This window comes from Pseudoliparis swirei, chromosome 9 (genome assembly GCF_029220125.1).
Source record: "Pseudoliparis swirei isolate HS2019 ecotype Mariana Trench chromosome 9, NWPU_hadal_v1, whole genome shotgun sequence".
Classification (NCBI taxonomy): domain Eukaryota; kingdom Metazoa; phylum Chordata; class Actinopteri; order Perciformes; family Liparidae; genus Pseudoliparis; species Pseudoliparis swirei.
Genome location: NC_079396.1, coordinates 13,491,735 through 13,509,955, shown reverse-complemented (window position 1 = coordinate 13,509,955; position 18,221 = coordinate 13,491,735). Strand labels below are relative to the sequence as shown.

General features: G+C 43.5%; 2 protein-coding genes across 3 annotated transcripts; one reads left to right on the top strand and one right to left on the bottom strand.

The window, feature by feature from the left end:
- The first annotated feature begins 221 nt into the window (after positions 1–221).
- On the top strand, positions 222–6,061 carry zgc:153867 (uncharacterized protein LOC337226 homolog). 2 transcript variants are annotated; one of them, XM_056423288.1, is made up of 7 exons: positions 222–301; positions 696–723; positions 2,790–2,933; positions 3,104–3,277; positions 3,667–3,744; positions 4,424–4,458; positions 5,480–6,061. In XM_056423288.1, exons 1-6 carry the CDS (start codon positions 299–301, stop codon positions 4,450–4,452), a joined length of 456 nt encoding a protein of 151 aa, XP_056279263.1. In that variant the 5' UTR covers positions 222–298; the 3' UTR covers positions 4,453–4,458; positions 5,480–6,061. The 2 variants fall into 2 exon arrangements, with proteins under 2 accessions (XP_056279263.1, XP_056279262.1); XM_056423287.1 differs by lacking the exon at positions 4,424–4,458.
- Positions 6,062–8,282: 2,221 nt separating this feature from the next.
- On the bottom strand, positions 8,283–16,304 carry c1ql4a (complement component 1, q subcomponent-like 4). The gene is made up of 2 exons (XM_056423427.1): positions 15,753–16,304; positions 8,283–9,486 (listed from the first exon to the last, which is right to left on the bottom strand). Exons 1-2 carry the CDS (start codon positions 16,296–16,298, stop codon positions 9,307–9,309), a joined length of 726 nt encoding a protein of 241 aa, XP_056279402.1. The 5' UTR covers positions 16,299–16,304; the 3' UTR covers positions 8,283–9,306.
- Positions 16,305–18,221: the final 1,917 nt, after the last annotated feature.

The window sequence follows — 18,221 nt, the reverse complement described above, 5'->3', positions numbered from 1 at the left end:
TTAAACAGTTAAAGAATACAGTTGCATATTCCTGTCACCTCGATCATACAGTGAGCAGATCAAGCAGCGTTAAGGCATGTAATTAATGCACGGTAACGTACACACGCGTTATACCTTGATCTCTAGACCTAATATGGAGCGTCGTTGTTTGCCCCGATGCGTGCACGTCGTGCGTCCTACGTCATGACGCACTGCCGCCATAGCCCGCTGGGCTTCTCCTTCTCGCCCAGCCTGCTCCAGAGCCGTCACACATTCTTTGGTTTGTCGACTCCTCGGACACACCTCAGCCAACACAGCAATGGTGGGTTTTTTTGTTTGCTCCCCACGACTTGCGGAGCATTTTTTTCTTGTTTAATTAATTTCTTGCCTCAAGAAAATGGTGTAACTTTTTTAATATGAGAAGTTGAGTTTCGATGTCGAAGTTGGCTCGCGGGCTGTTACCGGAAGTGCAACTTTTGTAACAAGCTAACGTTAGCTCGCACGGTAGATGGATTAAAGTTAACGTTCACGCGACAAGCGAGTTGATGTCGTCTAAATACCCGCGTGGATACGACCCGTTGCTGAATGATTTAATTTGACGGAATGTATTGTTTGAGTAAATCTAACTATCGGAAATAATATGTTGCAACGCCGTTGAACCCAGCTAGCAATTCACTGGCAACCATAATCATGTCGCCTGCTTTCTCTCTGAACAGTCTGACTTCTCGGAAGATCAAATTATTGGTGAGTTTAAATTTTGTGTCGGGACATTTTCCAAATCTCGCTCGTTTTGCATGCTTTCATTCTTGCTTGGTTGAGATGACACTTTGCCCTGTATCTCCTCGATCGCCCTGCTCTGCCGCCTGCCATGTCGTGTTTTGTAGGCTCGGTTATTCTTCTTAATTTCTGTACCGTTTCATCACTTTCCACTCGCAACTGCTTATCCTTTCCAGATTGAATTTAACCTGGATCAGATTCATGGTAAGTCAGTGAGAGGGGACCGCCTCGGCTCACAACTGATGCCCACCCGAGCGGCGTGTTTAGGGTGTGATCTGCATGCTACTTCTGGGTCAGCCTCACGTCAGCCTGTGTCCACTGTGGAGTACAGTCGCTTTGCACTGTCTGGTCCGTCAAAAGTCAGTCACATTTTGCATTTAATGTTATAGTACTTGGCAGCTTTGACCGTGTGTTGCATTGTTTCTGTATGTGGCAAATCATGCGTTGGCAATACGTATAAAGCCAATTGTAGCCAACGTTCATATGTTATCATAAGTCAGTCCTGGTTGCCATTCACTTTGCCTTTTTATCTTCCAAGCGAGGCCTCTTCTAGCGTGCCCTTTTTTGGTGCTGGATACAGTCGTGCATGTTTTTGTCCTCGGGCTGGTTTGTTTAATCGCAGTTGTCATAATGGGCTGTAGCTACTCTCACTCTCCTCCTACTTTGCTCCACTCCTCTATTACCAAATATGGTGTTAGGAAAAGTGCTCACTGGCCTAAAGGGAAGAGTCACATTCCTCAGAACCGGAAGAAACTCCACAACAGTGCCTGAGCTTTTTTGGGAATGGCTTGTCTCATAAGATTAGGACCAGACTGCTGCCTGGTTATTGTGCAATCTGACTCCATGTCTTAGCCAAGTAGCAACTTTCAAGACCATCCTGTCATATAGACACTTTATCAATCTGGTCATATTTATAACTAAAACGGTGAGAACTACTGGCATTAATTATTTGATTGCTACCATAAAATGCGCAAGATATTAAAGATGACATTTCATAGAAACCTCAAGTGAAACTGATTGTTGCAATACCATATAACTTTCACATTGTTTAATTGAATACGTTTTGTTTTAGTTTTATGAAGGAGATAAACCTTGTGTTTCTTTGTTTTATTCAATATTTTATATTTATTAAGTGAAACTTTTCAAAAATCCTTTGAACATCAGTCGGCACCACTTACTGCAGTCTAAGAGTTTTGTGAAGCGTATCTGATGTTGGTGATCTGCAGGAAACGTGTGTGTGTGCTTCTAATTAGTTTGAAAGCATTTAGGATGATCTTGGCCGTCTCATTTACAGAGTTGGATTAAAAGAAAATGTAACATACCAAACCCCTTGCATGTTTGTTTTGGTTCTTTAATTAAGGCATGATACGTTATAATTTTAACCCGATTCCATGATATTCAGACACATTTGATATCTTTGGAAACTAAATGCCCGAGTGTTTGCATGTTCAAACTACAACAAATGACAGAACATGAAGTGTCGCACTGGTAAAGTAGTTTTACCTTGTTTTTGTCAAGGTGTAGTAAAAAAAGTAATCAACCAACAAGATGACTAAAGTGAGTGCAGTATGTGCTGAATTGAGGAAGTTAGAAGGGTGTTTTCCACTGTCTAACAGCCGAGTATACAGAGCAAGCTGCTTTTCAGTGGTTGCGTCACAATCTCTGAGTTGTATAAAATACTCCTAGATTATTATTTGTTTGCGTTTGAAATGATTTTATGAATGCATCTTTTATCCTGGAGAGCCGGAGTCCTGTAGACTAGAGTAGTGTGGAACATACGCAGGTTGCTCAGTGTAGTGCTGTGTGTCCCGCCTGCTCACTTTAATTGTAGACCTCCCAGCAGAAAACATCATGTCAAATCTTTGCTTTTTATTTTCCGCCTGTTCTCATTTTCTGGCTTTTCTGATTTCATCTATTTCTAAGTCTGTTAATATCTCCATATCATTCATCCATACATGTCTGCTGATCTCCATTTTTTTTAACGATAATTCATATCCCTCCACTAACTCGTCCTGTGTCTGTGTGTCCTGCAGAGTTTAAGGAGGCATTCTTGCTGTTCGACAGGACAGGAGATGGCAAGATCAGCTTCAGCCAGTGTGGTGATGTCATGCGGGCCCTGGGCCAGAACCCCGTCAATGCCGAGGTGCTTAAGGTCCTGGGCAACCCCAAGGCCGACGGTGAGAGGGGAAGAAATGCACTTAATGGGAGATATTTCTTTTTATGTACAGAAATTCTGTCACCGTTCAGAAATAAATATTCTTATGATTTGAATCTTTCTGTGGATTTCGTGTTTTGCAGCTGGAAGCTGAGACTTTCCTCATATTTCTTTCTTTCTTTCTTTTTACAGAGTTGAACTGCAAGATGCTCGACTTTGAGCAGTTCCTGCCCATGTTCCAGGCCATCGCTAAAAATAAAGACCAGGGCTCCATGGAGGACTTTGTGGAGGGGCTGCGTGTCTTTGACAAGGAGGGCAACGGCACAGTAATGGGAGCAGAGCTTCGTCACGTCCTCACCACGCTAGGCAAGTTACATTTGTATCGCCCTTGACTAGACTGCTAGATGGGAAGATTATTTTGAGTTTATTTCATGACTTCATGCTGTTTAAATTATTTCACTGACAAATACTGTAATCCCCACAATGGATATTGCCAGCGCAAGATGTACCTGCTGAAAACTTAATATACATGATATAAAAAAGTAAATTATTTGCATGTTATTTATTTGGCGTCATCAGGTGTGCCAGTGTATTTTTAGTGTTATAATTGTTTTTACTTATCTTTTACTTGTGCACATTTATGACTTGTTCATTTGTGAAATTCTTTATCAAATTCTTTATCTTTCTAAATCATGGTAATGCCACTCATTATATATATATATATAAATAAATAAAATGTATTGTTTATTTTTCAGGTGAGAAAATGTCAGAGGAGGAAGTTGAGACACTCTTGGCTGGACACGAAGATGCCAATGGTTGCATCAATTATGAAGGTAAGAGGGAAAGAAATGCACCAGAATGGGCGACTTGCCATGATGCTACCGTCAAAGAAACTCACACCCAGTCGTTGGTAATGAAACTACAGTCGGCACATACACTCTACTGTGCCCTCGGTTACATGGGAGTTATGTGAACATATCGTCTCGGTTACCATTGCCCTCGAGGGGTCCTTCCACCCCGCTGAAAGACAACAACATACGTTATTTACCGAATTTATACACACTCTTTTTGTCTGCTCAGTCTTTCCTGCATGTCGCTGTCATTTACTGCATTCTAGTTTCTCTCCTTGTGTCACTGAGGACGGGGCTTTGCACACCGTGTGTTTATGAGAGCACTCAGACACTGTCTGCCAACACGTTGCCCCCATCACCGATATCGGCTGCTCTGTCTCAATGGCGATCGGCTGAAAACAAACATGCGTTCATGCTGACATTCTTGTGCGGTCTTGAAAGCAGTCGACATGGGTCGACTACTGTCCTCGCGATCTGAAGGCAGTCCTTGGAAGCACCCGTTTCTAACTCCTCCGCTACAGTCAGCCAATGCCTGAGTTAGTTTTCCGATGTGGGTATCCGTCCGGTTCGCTGTCTCCCACGCGTCTTTACACTTGTGGCGAGTTGACTGCTGTAAGCGGCCATGTCTAACAGTGTGTTGTTAACTGTTCTTCCTCCACAGCGTTTGTCCGCCACATCATGTCAGGCTGAGGGCCGGTATGGGCGTTTGGTTTTCCATGAGAGTGCACCTCCAGGCTTTCCTGCAATTGAGTTGTTAAATAATTCGCTCCCATGAGGCCACCCTCGCACTTATTGGCTGTAGTTTTGCGCTGCATAATCTGAAAACGCGTCCAATGTAGAGATGCAAAGTGGACCTGTAGGTTCCTGTGGGAAAGCCTGGCGGTCTCTCTCATATCTAATCCTGAGGCTGTGAGCCATGCGGCGCCTCCTGCTGCTCCTCCTGTCCCTCCTGCAGCCCTCTGTCTTGACCCCTGGCTGCCGCATGCCCCTCTGCATGTGTCTGAACTCCCCAGAGGTCAGACGGGGATGTGAGGGACACGCAGGGAAGTGACTGGTCTCATTCGGGGAAAGCCTGGTAGCCGCTGTCGAGTTATGAGCGAGTTATGAGCGTGTGCGTGTGCGTGTGCGTGTGTGTGCGCGTGTGTGTGTGTGTGTGTGTGCGTGTGCGACACAAGACTGCTCCTATCTAATTTGCATGTCATTGGCACTATCCAAATCGGCTTTATTCTCTGTCGGTGTTAGCGGTGCTGCTCTTTTCAAACCGATAAAATAGACAGTTTATGACATTGAAGATATGTTCTTTACATTTTAATATCGCCACCAGCCTTGGGGGAGTGGACCAGTCCCTTTTTCCGACTAACCAGAGAAATGCAATGAGTTGCTCTTGTGCTGATTATTGACTCCTCTCTACTTATGGAAGCTGAATTTGTAGCTGGCCGCCGTCTGACTGGACTTGGCTCCCTTGACCGTCTCCCCTTTCCTTTGCTTCTCAACGAGAGGAAAGCATACAGCGAGGATGGCTTCTCTAACCGGCTCTTCTTGGATCATAGACATGGCCATCGGCTTCGGCTAAATAGGAGATGGAGATGATTACCGTACCTCTTTCTCGCAGTAACCGTCTTCCACCCTTCTCTCATCTGGTTGAACAGAATGTGGGGCCTCTCCCTCCGAATGCGGATCTAGACCACGACTCTCACACGCGTTTCTTCTTTTGCAGAACTCGTCAGGATGGTCATGAACGGGTGAAGACGAAGAGCAGCCAACTTTTTCTACCCTGTCACATGTACCCCATATTTTCAGTTTGCTTCGACATCACCTGCCCCCCCAACCTTTTCCATGGATTGGTTTTCCACATTGGTTTGATTTAAGAAGTGCCTTTTACATTCCCTACGAAGACCAGAGGGCCCCGTCTTTGCCGGCAGGTCCATTCACAGATGTGACCAACGTGTATGCATTCAGATGTCTTAATGCTCGCATTGTTTGCATTATCATTCCCAGATGCAGCACTTAAGATGACATGCATCAATAAAGATATACTGTAATTATTCATACTAGTGTGTCAATGTTGGATGGGACATTAATATATATACATGTATGGTATCCAGCTGTCAGCAACCTACTGTATCATTGGCTAAACATTTCTTTGGCAGAGGAATTTGTTCCTCCAATCATGCGGTAAATCGCTATATTCAAAACCATACTATCATACAGTAAAAAAAAATTGTTAAATGTGCTCCCATGTTTTTAATTCCCCTAAATCTTTTGCTTCATTTAAATAAATGTTTTTCCTGAAAACTAATTGTGTTGGTTTTGAGCTCATTTGTTTAATTTGCCTTGTCTGAGGTGCAGTGCGTGAAGCTTTTCCATCGACACAAGAGGGCAGTGCTGCTGCTGCTAGTCAGGAAGACCAATTCATTGTTCAGGGAGGCATGTTTCGGTCGGCTCGCAAAGCTTTTCTTTTGTGCTAAATACGTAATTTGAAGGTCATCATGGATTTAAGCTCTGGTGCTCAAGTCGATATCATCTTTTATTGGCTGTTTATGGTTTCTCTAAGTTTAGGGACATTGCAAACTCAAATATCAACCCAAAAAGCATTTCATTGTACATTTTTTGCGGCCATGCTTTTATTTTTTTAATGATCCGTGACTTGGGCAGTAGATGGCCGTTTGGTGGCTGCCTGACCTTTTCTTCATTTCCCTCCCAAGCAGCCTCAACTATTTCCTCTCATTAGGCCCTGCAGCGATTGGGCGTGTGCTGCTCGTGTGTGTGCGGGCTACGGTTCAGGAGGGTGTCATAGTCCACTGCTGAATAGGTTGTCCACTAATTACTCGGTATGTGTGTGGTCGATGGAAGTCAAGGCTATTGATTATTTTAATCCTCCTATTTGTGAGTCTGTGATCCTCGTGGCTGTGCATTCGACAGGGGATTCACTAATGGGCCTCAGCGCAGCCTGTCTCAGACCTCTCCCCGTCCAATTAACTTTCAACTGGAATCTGCCAGTAGAGAGAGCCGGGGCTCGGCTCGGCTGCAGCCCGCTATCTCCGATCAGGAGCAACACATTCAACAAATCCTTTAAGTCTGGAATGCCGTCAGCTCTCTTCTCGAATTAGACACTTTGGTTTTTGCCAGTAATCCAAGAGGTATTCAAGATTCATTTTATTTAACACGGAGATGTCTCGCTCTCGCTCCCTCCCTCCATGTTTAAGGAACTGTTAAAGTGGCATTATTGGAATTTGAGTTCCCTTAAATGAACTAGTGACATTATTTATACAACAAAGCATAGTGATGACGTTTTCATCAACTGCCTGTAGTTTTATATCACTTTGATTTGTAAGCATTAAAGAAGAACTACTGGTGAGTAAATTGGATAAAAAATAAACTACCTATTACTTTTCTTTAATTTTAAATACTTTTTTTATCTTTTTATATGCCTCCTAATATTGAATAATACAGATGATTAGTACCTTGACGAAATGACATGCTGGCTAAAATTCAGATCATTAGAATATGTATTGATCTGTTTGAAGTATTTATCAAAATATTAGATTTTCAAGAAAAATATCCACAGGCCAGCTTCTCATGTGAGGATCTTCTTCTTTGCTTTCTAATGACACTACACCTCATGTCTCTGGGTTTGGGCTGTCGGTCAGATAAAACAAGACATTTTAAAAAGTCACGTTGCTTTCTGGAAAATTGTCATGGACATTTTATAGACCAAACAATAAGCAGCAAATAATCAATAATTAATAGATGAATCATTAAAAACAGTATTTAAATCAAGTTTTTTTTATTTCCCGCAACTATATTTGAAATATAGTTTCACTCAGATGAAAAATAGCCTCTTGGCTAACTCTGGCACATTTACTGAATTTTTTTAATCAATGTGCACTGACCCTTATTAAATAAACCATTATAACGCAGAGAGGCTGGATAAGTGTAAGAGCACAGCATGACTTCCATAAAATCAGTGGGGTTATCGGTAAATTGAGAGAAATGTACTAATATTCTATACATTCTTTTAATTTTCATAAATTCCCAGAATGTATGTGTTGGTTATTGTTGATGGGTCTTGCCAACAAATGAGCTTTCGTCAACATTCTGATAAACAATGTCAAGCAACATCCATCAAACACTGAACCAATTTAGTTTGTTTGTACAATTGATGACTATATTGTAAGATTGAACTCGTATACATCGGCTGAATTTTGTCGACCCTGGGTGTATTCTGAGCAGAGATCAATACAGCGGTACTCGTGTTTGTGTCTTAACAGTGTCTTAAGACATATTGGAAATCCATGTTGTAGCAGGCAGAGCTGTGGTCAGCCCCCATTTGTTGGATCTCATCTGTGAGTCCACAAAGCCACGTCGTATATCCAATTCTCCAGGCGGTCCAAGTGGTCACTCCAAATAAAACTGAACAAGGGTATGCATGTGTTTATGACAATTTATGTTGAACATACATGCCTTTATTCAGCCCTGACCTACACCACAGCAAAACAACATGCACAAACACACACATGGGAGGTCTAGATATTTTTAATAGCAGTTGTCTACTCCGCCTATTCAACGTACCAGATCCCAGGTTTACTGTATGATACATACTGTATGATCATATTTTAACAGGCTCTCTCAAAAATAAAGTACTAAGTCGATATGGCAGTGTAATAACAGTAATGTGCCTGTAATGTATTGTACAACATTAAATGTAAGTAAAACACAGCAGCTGTTACTTTTCACTGCCTCATATTACAATATCTATGTATCCACTCATACTACTGACCCCCACACACACACACGCACACACACACTTTTTTCAATAATGCACTTGGCAATTTAAACTTCATCACACACAAGTGCCATCCGTAAAATGTGATGCCTTGTAATATGTTTAGTTTTGATCTTGCTGCGATATCTGACTTTGTGATGAAAACAGAAAAGAGGTGTCAAACATCTGTGTTTACTCAGATGGCCTTATTTTGATCAGTATGGCCCCAATACAGGGTGAACCACAACAGGGATTTAATTTCAACTGCTGTAAATCCCTGTCGGGAAATATATTTTACAACGATGAGTTGTAAAACATAGGCAGGCCATTCGATCAGAGGTCAGCTAAGTCATCGTGATCAATGGCAACCTCAACACCATTATTGCATTGAAAAACAATTATGCCGAGAGTGATTGTTATATCCTAGTTTTCACAATGTCAGTTAATAGGTATCACATTATAGTACTTTAGATTTTTCTGAGCAATTGTTAACTGTACATTCATATTTGCACAAAGGGCGCCAATAATTACAGATATTTATGATGATTGGCTTCAAAATCACACAACTCGACTTAATTCCACTTCTCTCTGACTCGATCCACGCTTTTGGTCGTCTGTAATCTCTGTGTCTGTATGTGTGTGTTTATTTGTCCATGCAGGAATGGAGTCTCTGCATGTCTGTATATGTGCATTGATTTGCAGATGAACATGTCTGTGTAATTGTGATTATTACGTCTGCGTGTGTGTTGGTGTCCATTCTCCGTGAGGAAGGATGACTTTCAGTCTGGGTAGATGAGGAAACCGGAGAAGGTGCTGTACTTGTTTGTGTTCCCTCCGTGGACCTTCCCCCCGTCCAGCTGCACACACACCTCATCACCCACGTCCAAATGCAGGATCACACTGTTGGATGCGTAGTCGTAATTCTGATCGGCGTCCTGAGCGATGGCGCTGGCTCTTACCTGTCACCCACAGAGGACATACGCATTGGCAATTAGAGCATGGAGGAAACTGAACAAACACTTGCAAATGTCATCGCCGCTTACGCAACAGCTCCAGGAACTCCGCAGCTCTTCAAGACCAAACCCATTAACTCATTCCGTTATCACATTATTTTTTTTAGGCTGGGTCATTATAAATTATTAACACCTTTCGAACGAGACGCTTGTGAATATGACATCTCCTCTGCATTCGTGCTGGATAAACGGATGGATGGGACGGTGACCCCAAAGGTGGACTGAGAACACGACCACCGTGTCCGTTATCGATCCGTCCTTTGCTGGGGCTGAGATCTGATTGGGTCGTGAAGATAAGCGTAATCATTGGGGACAACAAGTTGTCCATGGGGAAACTAGTTCATTCGAGAACCAGCATCACGATCCACCTCAGCTATTGACCTGTTGCTTGTGATCCTAGGGCCAGTTCAATATGCATGATATTGAGTGGCTATGCCGAAGCCAGACAGTTTCACATTTGCATGCTGTGTGCGGGTTCCGTGTTATTGACCCAGCAGCAGTACATCTTTACTCGTTTTTTAACACATTTAATTGGGTTTACTCATTGTAGATATTTAAATACACACGCTTAGATTGCAACATACCAAGCACATAGCTCTGCACTAGTTCATGTTTTGTTCAAACTGGCATGTACATTTAAAGGGCTCAGAGTTATTAAGTCGCAATCCTAAAAACGTCCTATGGAGGATCTATCAATATTTCTGGTGGAGCAGCGCGAATCATCAGACATATGTCAGCCACCAGTGGCCTTGTGTCTGGCTCAATGTCTGTCTACGGTGGGAGCACTCAATCTGTGTCAGCAGCCAGACAAGACACTCACATCTCCATGACAGCCAAAGAATATGATCTGCAACGCAACGACCATCACGCCATCCCCATCGCTGGGCCTCTTTCTCCCCAATGAGCATGCATCAATTTGAAAACCGTCAATCACTGAGCAGCACTGGCTGAATTACTGTCACAGTATGCTCTCATCCCTGTGCACCGATCCATTTTGCCATTTTCTTATTGTTCACCATCTATCTATCTACCCTGGACATGTGTTCAATTTCATGGACACTATCTGTAGGTCTCCTTCAATTAAATCCAGGTCATGGATGTTGCATCCGAGATGCTGCATGTTGGTGACCAGTTTAATTTAGGGAGTAGAGAAGTCCATTTCCTGCGGCTTTACACCTCAATAACCACACATTAAACACGAGAATATCTTGTGTTACATTACTACAACAGTTTTGTGTAGTTAAATTTAAGATGTTGTCGTCCCCAGGCATCCTAGTCTACCTCTGCCTAAAACAGCTATAATTCTCACTCAACTTGTATCATTGCAATGGACAAGTGTGCACGGAGCCATATCGTGTCGTAAAAGTTCAACAGAAATGGAAATGACCTAAACATTGTCTCCGTGGGAACAAATGGAAGAAGTGAAAGTTGGATGAAGTAACCTCTGTCTAGATGTAACAAAGACCGTCTGGGATGTGGAGAAGTGAAACACACGCCTGTGCAGGCAGGTGCACCGGTTCATACAACAATGAGCTTGTATATTCATAAAATCATATGTTTAATGAATTGAGATAGTGTAACGTATGGTTATCTGGCTATAAAACCAGTATGAGATATATGGAATGTAGATCTGCTCAATGCACCCATGTCCTCGACATACATATACACGATACTAAGTTTTTAAATGAGTTAAATGAAATGAAATTGATTGAAACATAGCACACAGAGCATAGTTGGTAATCTGACCTATAGTCTGGCCACGGAATCGCATCTGATGCAGAACAGAGTGTTGATTATTTGTTATATAATCAAAGCCATATCATTTCTTTAACTTGTGGGTACCCTTGTGTTACCAGGCAGCCCAATTAATATAACTAAACAATGAACATAACTATTCTATTCTTCTTTGGCCCCCTGGACCATCTCTCAAATAGCGACCCCAATCCATTGTCATCTGAAAAGGTTATACTGTTGTTCTGCTTGACATGTGTCGTGACAGCCAATATCAAATTTGCATCTCGGGCTGCAGCTGACAGAATCAGGAGCCGCAGTGGACTGCAGCCCTCCCCGAGGGAGGGACGAAACAGGAGTGATCCCATTTTACAAAGCGCTCCGCTCGCTCCCTCTCCTCTCGGCGCGTTTCCACGGGTGAAGGTGACAATAAAAACATCAGAACTAAGTCAGCTCTGCTGTTGTTGTGACTTCCTATTGACACAAGGCATATGTCATCCAGCTCATTATTTTATCCAAACAGTGTAACCGAGGGAGATGTAGAGAGATCTTTACCACCTCGGGTCTTCTCAGATTCTCATGACTTAATGCATGAAAGTGCGGCTGAATACTCTCACAAGAGAATAGTATTCATCAGTCAGTATAGATGTCATTTTGCCAATATACCATCTGCGAATTGGTGCTTCAGCTGAGGTTCCTGCGCGTGAAGGAATAATGCAAGCCGTCCATTCATGCAGATGCCAGACAGACAGGCATCAGAGGGCCGTGGTGGGATTAGGACCGGAAGCCGACGGAGGAGAGGGATTCGGCTGGAGGACACAGCCTGATCCGTGTGAACCAGGCAGCACACTGTGCTGATCCTGGAGCTTGAAGGGGTGTGAGCCGTGAGGCAGGGGCCCCCAGGGTTTGCCTGTGGCTGTCTCTGTCTCTGCCTCGCCCTTTCATTATCGGGCCTCCAGTAAACACGCCTGGGAGGAGAGGGGGCCACAGGCAAGGAGGAGGGGAAGGGGGGGGGGGGTGGAGGTGTGGGGAGCAGCTGCAGTGTGATCGTCTATACAAGTGGAGCTGCAGCGCTGAAGGCATACACGGAAAGACAAAAAGAAGGTAGAGGGGGGAGAAAAACAAGGGCCAGGGGGTCGAGGAAAGGGGGGGCGCCTAGAGTAACAGGCTGATCAAGCGAGGCTATTTTGTGAGACCGGTGAGATGTGGGGGTATATGAAGGCTTGTTTTATCTGTGGGTCTGTGCTCCACTGGTAATAAAACTGACAAGATTCATTCACTGTGATATACTGACCTCTTAGAGTGGAGACAATAGAAAAGTAGCTGTTAAACTTACCTAAGGGACTCCAGCACATGGCAGGAGGGTTGGTGATGGGTGGTGGGGGGCGATGTTGTGGAAATAGAATATGTATTGAATAGGTTTTTCCTCTCCGTTGGGACCTCGGGGATTACATGGCGACCAGAGACTGCAGCATTGCGCCGTACCTTAGACTACTATTACCTGGCATTCAGCGTTACTGCTGCGCTATAATGGGAACACATTTGCACAGTAGGAAAGGGATTGACTTCATTAAATTATGTGTTTCATCAGAGACACTTTTTTATATTTGATTTAGATTTCTTATGGACTGAAATACATCATCCTGTCTGAATTATCGTCTTAGAACAAATTATGTTATATCTAACAATTTCTCTTGCTCTGAGGCTAATTATATTTCACCTATAGCATATCTATGTCTCTGTTCTGGGAAAGTTATTACAGGTACCAGTCATTACACTGAGGGATGACATTTTAACACGACTGTAAAATAACTTGACCTTTAACTGAGCTATTAAAAGAGTCTGATGAAAAAAAAATGAGGGAGAAATTAAATGGGAGCCGAGCCAGTAGCTATTTGTCTACATTGTACATTGTGTGAAGAATATTTATCATAGATATACAGTGGGGCACTATGGGAATATAAATGAGTCGGTGAAGAGCTCGCCAACCAGTTAATGAGGAGAATGGAAGAGATTGTTAAGAAGGTCCGCTTGACGTATTACCAACCTTCATAGCATCCAGCATGCCAACATTAGCATAGACCGTCTTAATAACATTTGCCACCTATCTGGAATATTAAGTATCATTCAACTCATGTGTCCTTGACAGTGATTTAGGAATAGAGAGATTAAACACATTTATAACAGCAGTGGCACCAATCGGGGAGAACATTTACAACTATTTGTTTTGACTAAGGCTAAATAAATATTCAATCATTAATTATTATAATGATGTATGACTGAATCATCTTTCAAACATGGATGATCACAATTTGGCATTGTGTGCCTTCTGTGTCCTAACTTTGCATTTCACATTTAAAAGGGGTGAAAGGGCTCTAAGTGCAGAGCAAACATCCACATTGAGATTGTACTGTAAGTCGATTACCATTGCATTACAAACATGGAAGCAACGGAAGTGTAAGAACCTCTTCAATCCCAAATCCCCTATCTCTGAAACCCTGTCATGATGCTGCGATGATTCGTGAAAGTTGGATTGAAGTGTGAGCAGGTAGGCTTTACAGAGTGGGGATTTAGTGAAGGTAATAGGTATTGGATCTAGGAATCACACAGAAGCCCTGCCACAGTCAGCACATCCTCCTGAGATGCTGGCATCGCACCGCACCACACTCATGGCACATGAGTCGGACAGCTCAGGCACTGTGCCTATTTAAACGTCATTAGCAAAGAAACCGGAGTATATTCCTCGAGGTAATCTGTTGATGTCCAGAACTAATTAATGATCTTTCACTTCCTAACTGCAATTGGTGCATAAATACAGTTTGTAAACCAATTTTCTTTCTTTCTCTGGAACGACCTCGATCACTTGTCAAGCCGAGACGTGTTGAGGGGGTGTCCATTGGTCATCATGCCTGATCTCATCCCGGCCTTCACTACCAGCCTCCCTGATGCCTCGTCTGGCAGCCCACTGTCTCCACGCCTCCATTAAGTCATCTATCTTCCTCTGCTCCACCCCGGATCTTCCCATCAACTCACTTGTCTTGTTTTCCTTCTCACTTTCACTGTCTCAGAGTTAACGCCTCGGCATGTCTATGTCATGTCAGGTCTCTTGTGTTTCATTCATTCTCGCTGAACCTGTCTGAGACGTGCACTAAAACCGGTTGCCGAACAAACCCAACGTAACAAATGACCGTATCTGTTAAGGTGTCAAAGTTACGACGCAAGCGGAAAGGGAAGATGGCACAATTGTGTCTCTGTCAATCCTTCTTTATTGTGTTGAAAACATACCCAGTGGGCAGAGAGATATCCAAGAAAGCCTTAGCACTTCATAGACTCTCCATTGTCACCTACCAGAAGCTCTGTTTGTTTAGATCCTTATTAGGAGAGCGCTCGACAACGCGGCTGTTTAAGGAGGCCACCTGACGGGTTTCAGATAGACCAAGGTTAAATGATTGAGTTGAGTGAAAGGATAATTAATGGATAATCAATGAACAAGCTGGCGACGGGTATGGAGATGAAAGTATAGCAGGAGTTCATGGAATCTAATTTAAGATGTACAATTATTGAGCGGTGTTAAGATGACGAATGATAATACGAGGCATTAAGTCGGCCGGCTTAAACACATATTCACCTCTGTGGCACCAAATATAGTCTAAATTAGATATGAAAAATCAACCTTATTTACAACGGCCTGATTAAACCCTATGAACCTGTATTGGGCGGCGTACACGGCCTGAGAGTCCTTGGTGCACTATGTATCCATAAAGTGAGGTCTGAGCAGAGAGTATTTGCATTTGAAGTCCTTGATGAATGAATGAATGTAAAAAAAACAACTTGAAGAATGTTTCCTGAATTTAGAGTCCTCTGATGAAATGCCTGTGATTCCTCCCGCCGCTCGTCTCCCCTCCTCCCATCAGCACATGTGCCTTTAATTAGTGTCTGGGGAATGAGCGAGTGGATGAGTGGACTGTCAATTTTACATTCATTATTTATTGAGCTGAGATGTAAACTGACTGGTCCACGTACTGACAGACATTTCTCCCGTGCTCTTTTGCACTTCTGTTTAGGCGATAATCAAGCTCTGTGTACGATACTTACTAATTAGACGGTTCCTTTCGGCGGCGGCGGCATTCTGCCACTTGTCATTTAGCCAAAGTGCGTATGAGAATGCAAATATCCGTAGCTTGGATTGTAGACTGTATAGCATGAATTTCCCTTAATGAGAAGAAAGATTGCTTTTTCAGTCTTTGGCTGTCATGTTGCCACCTGATAAGTGGAATGTGCTCGGAATCTGAAGAGCTCAATGTTACCGAGGTGAATGCGAGTCAATGGTCACACAGGATGGTCAACTGTGAAAGGAAATCTGCTGCATGGTCGTGTGTGTGCATACATACAAACGCATGCTTGCAGACCCTCTATTGTACACACACACACACCTTCTTGCATGCACACAAACACACACACACACACACACATTCTCTTACCAGTCCGTTCTTCTTCAGGTCTGCCCACATGCTGGTCCCATCACCACCTCTCATTAGAACATGGTAGGTGAAGAAGTAGATGCCCGGGAGAGGACAGGTGAACTTGCCGGTGCTGGGTTCATAGTAGTTACCGACATTAGTCACCACGTCATCAAACTTCAGTATCTCACTCCCCTCATGCTGCTTGCGTAGGCCTGCGTAAAAGGCGATTTTGGGAGTGTAGAGTGAGGGAGAATAGCCACCAGGACCTGGACCTTGGGGCCCCTGTGGCCCTGGTTTGCCTGGCTCTCCAGGGGGTCCACGTGCTCCTTGAGGGCCAGGGATCCCCGGAGGCCCGCGAAACCCAGACTTCAGCTTCTTCCCCAAGTAATCCTGGGGTGGTGGCGACACAGCGGTCAGCTCCTGGCCAGGCTGAGACGTAGCGTAGGGGTCACAAACCATCCTGCAGCTCCCAAGCATTTCAAAATGACTCCCTGCATTTTCGGTGTTCCCCCCTTTGGCGGTATGGACCAGCAGGGGAATGGCGACCAGCAGTATTAGAACCATGGCCACACCTACAGCAGCTCCAATGACCCGTTTCCTGCGGCTGAGCCGTGAAGCGGCCAGCGTCAGGAAGTCCTCTTCCCCCTTGGCTGGAATAGTGCCGGCCAGGATGAAGCCTCTCAGAGAACCGGCTTGGTGTAAGAAGGATGTGCACAGGAGTGGAAAGAAAACGGCGTGTCACTGAGCTAAAGTATGAGAGAGAGTGCAAAATGGAAGAAAGCGAGGAGGAAAAAAAGCGGAGAGGATCCTTGAAAAATTGTAGACACGTCCAGGGGACCAGGAACACAATATTTTGAAGCCTATAGTTAAAACGATGGAAACTTTACACATCACCGTGTTTAAGGAAATAAGCACACCAATCTGGATTTCTCAGATTTGTGGTGACACAGTACAAACAAAACACACAATTTAATTGATAAAGTCTGGTTGAAATTCTTTTGACTTCCCTCGTTGTCCTCCAGATCACTTTATTTTTTCAGCATCAGACAGAAACCATGATTGGCAGTGAGAGGGTTGTTGTGGAAGCAAAGCTTATTAAAAGTATGCTGAAACAAGGGATGGTGCCAAATTCAGCTCCTTGAGGAAGGGGTGGGGGTATTGTTGTATTCTTTTTTGCTGGAAGCGTATAATTTGAAGTTTTTTTCAAAGAATAATCATCTTTCGTGCCCCTCCTTACAAAGCTCAGGATTTCACTTCATGTGGACGCTTTACTCAATGCCATGACTAGAAGTGACACAAGTTCAGAGTTCAGATATCTTTTCCTGACACAATTCACATGTCACTGTCCACAAAAAAAACGTTCTTCCGGAAACCAATAACACTTTTAATAGATTCCTCCACTGCAGCTATATCTGCAGCTGGGGAGGGGAGGGGGGGAGCAAAGAGAGCACAGACACCTTAAATTGATTTATGAATTATTGCCATTTACATTTGTAACTGCATGTAATATGTTTGAGATCATTCAAAGAATAATTACAATCAAATGATAAAGATGAAAAATTCAACAACAAAAAAAGGATTTAAATAAAGATGGGATTAATTTTTGTTTGTTTTTAAATAAGGCAAATAGACATTTGATTTAGTTGCATTGCATTTCTCTTGAGTCTATATGTACATTACATAAAATACGTGATTATCTATAATGCACCATGGACATTTCTGATTGAATTTAAAACAGTTTAAAGAAAAAGAAACGGACAAATAAAACTCACCATCTGCTCTTCATGACGCAAACATATGTTTAAAGCAGACAGCATGTTTCTGTGCATCCGTTCAGTCCCACCACGATGCCCACAGAGGAGAGCCGACGGGCGCGCAGGAGACGCGAGGAAAGTGACGAGAGTTTCTTAATCAGCGCCTAATCCCTTCTTTTCCTTCCAGGTAGGAAACAGAGTTTAAATTCCGCTAACTTCAGAGGAAATTAAGCCCAGAAAAGACCTTTTGGAACACTTTGACGCGCAATTCCAAATGAGGGGCGAACGGCGACCAGACGCTGCGATCCAGAGTGGTTGGATCGCTTCACGCAGTGTGGTCCATGGGCAGCCCTCGTCGACACCTGTTAGATCCCTCTCTCTCTCTCTCTTTCTCTCTCTCTCTCTCTCACTCTCTCTCTCTCTCTCTCTCTCTCTCTCCCTCCTTTACATCATACCAGCATTTTTATTTTGCTACATTGTGACAAGCAACATTGTTATTCACTGTAGACAACACGCCTCCCATCTGCATCTTGTTAGCCTGACATTCACCTGTTGTTGGAGGGAAACTCTGAGCAAGAAGAAATGTTTGATAAAGTGTTGCAGAAAAAAAAGGCACATGTTTTCATCCTCTCTGCACCGCGGAAGCGAGGACGGAGGACGTTGACGAAGTAAAAGACGCCTCAGCATGATGTGTGAGGAATGGAAGAAAAAACACTAAATGTTCCCCAGACCA

Bases quoted from the DNA above. Each gene is read 5' to 3' on its own strand.
- zgc:153867 (XM_056423287.1), top strand. The intron at 724-2,789 runs GTGAGTTTAAAT...TGTGTCCTGCAG, and splicing joins CTCGGAAGATCAAATTATTG to AGTTTAAGGAGGCATTCTTG. The intron at 2,934-3,103 runs GTGAGAGGGGAA...TTCTTTTTACAG, and splicing joins GGGCAACCCCAAGGCCGACG to AGTTGAACTGCAAGATGCTC.
- c1ql4a (XM_056423427.1), bottom strand. From the start codon at position 16,298: ATGGTTCTAATACTGCTGGTCGCCATTCCCCTGCTGGTCCATACCGCC. The intron at 9,487-15,752 runs GTAAGAGAATGT...TGTGGGTGACAG, and splicing joins ACCTGAAGAAGAACGGACTG to GTAAGAGCCAGCGCCATCGC.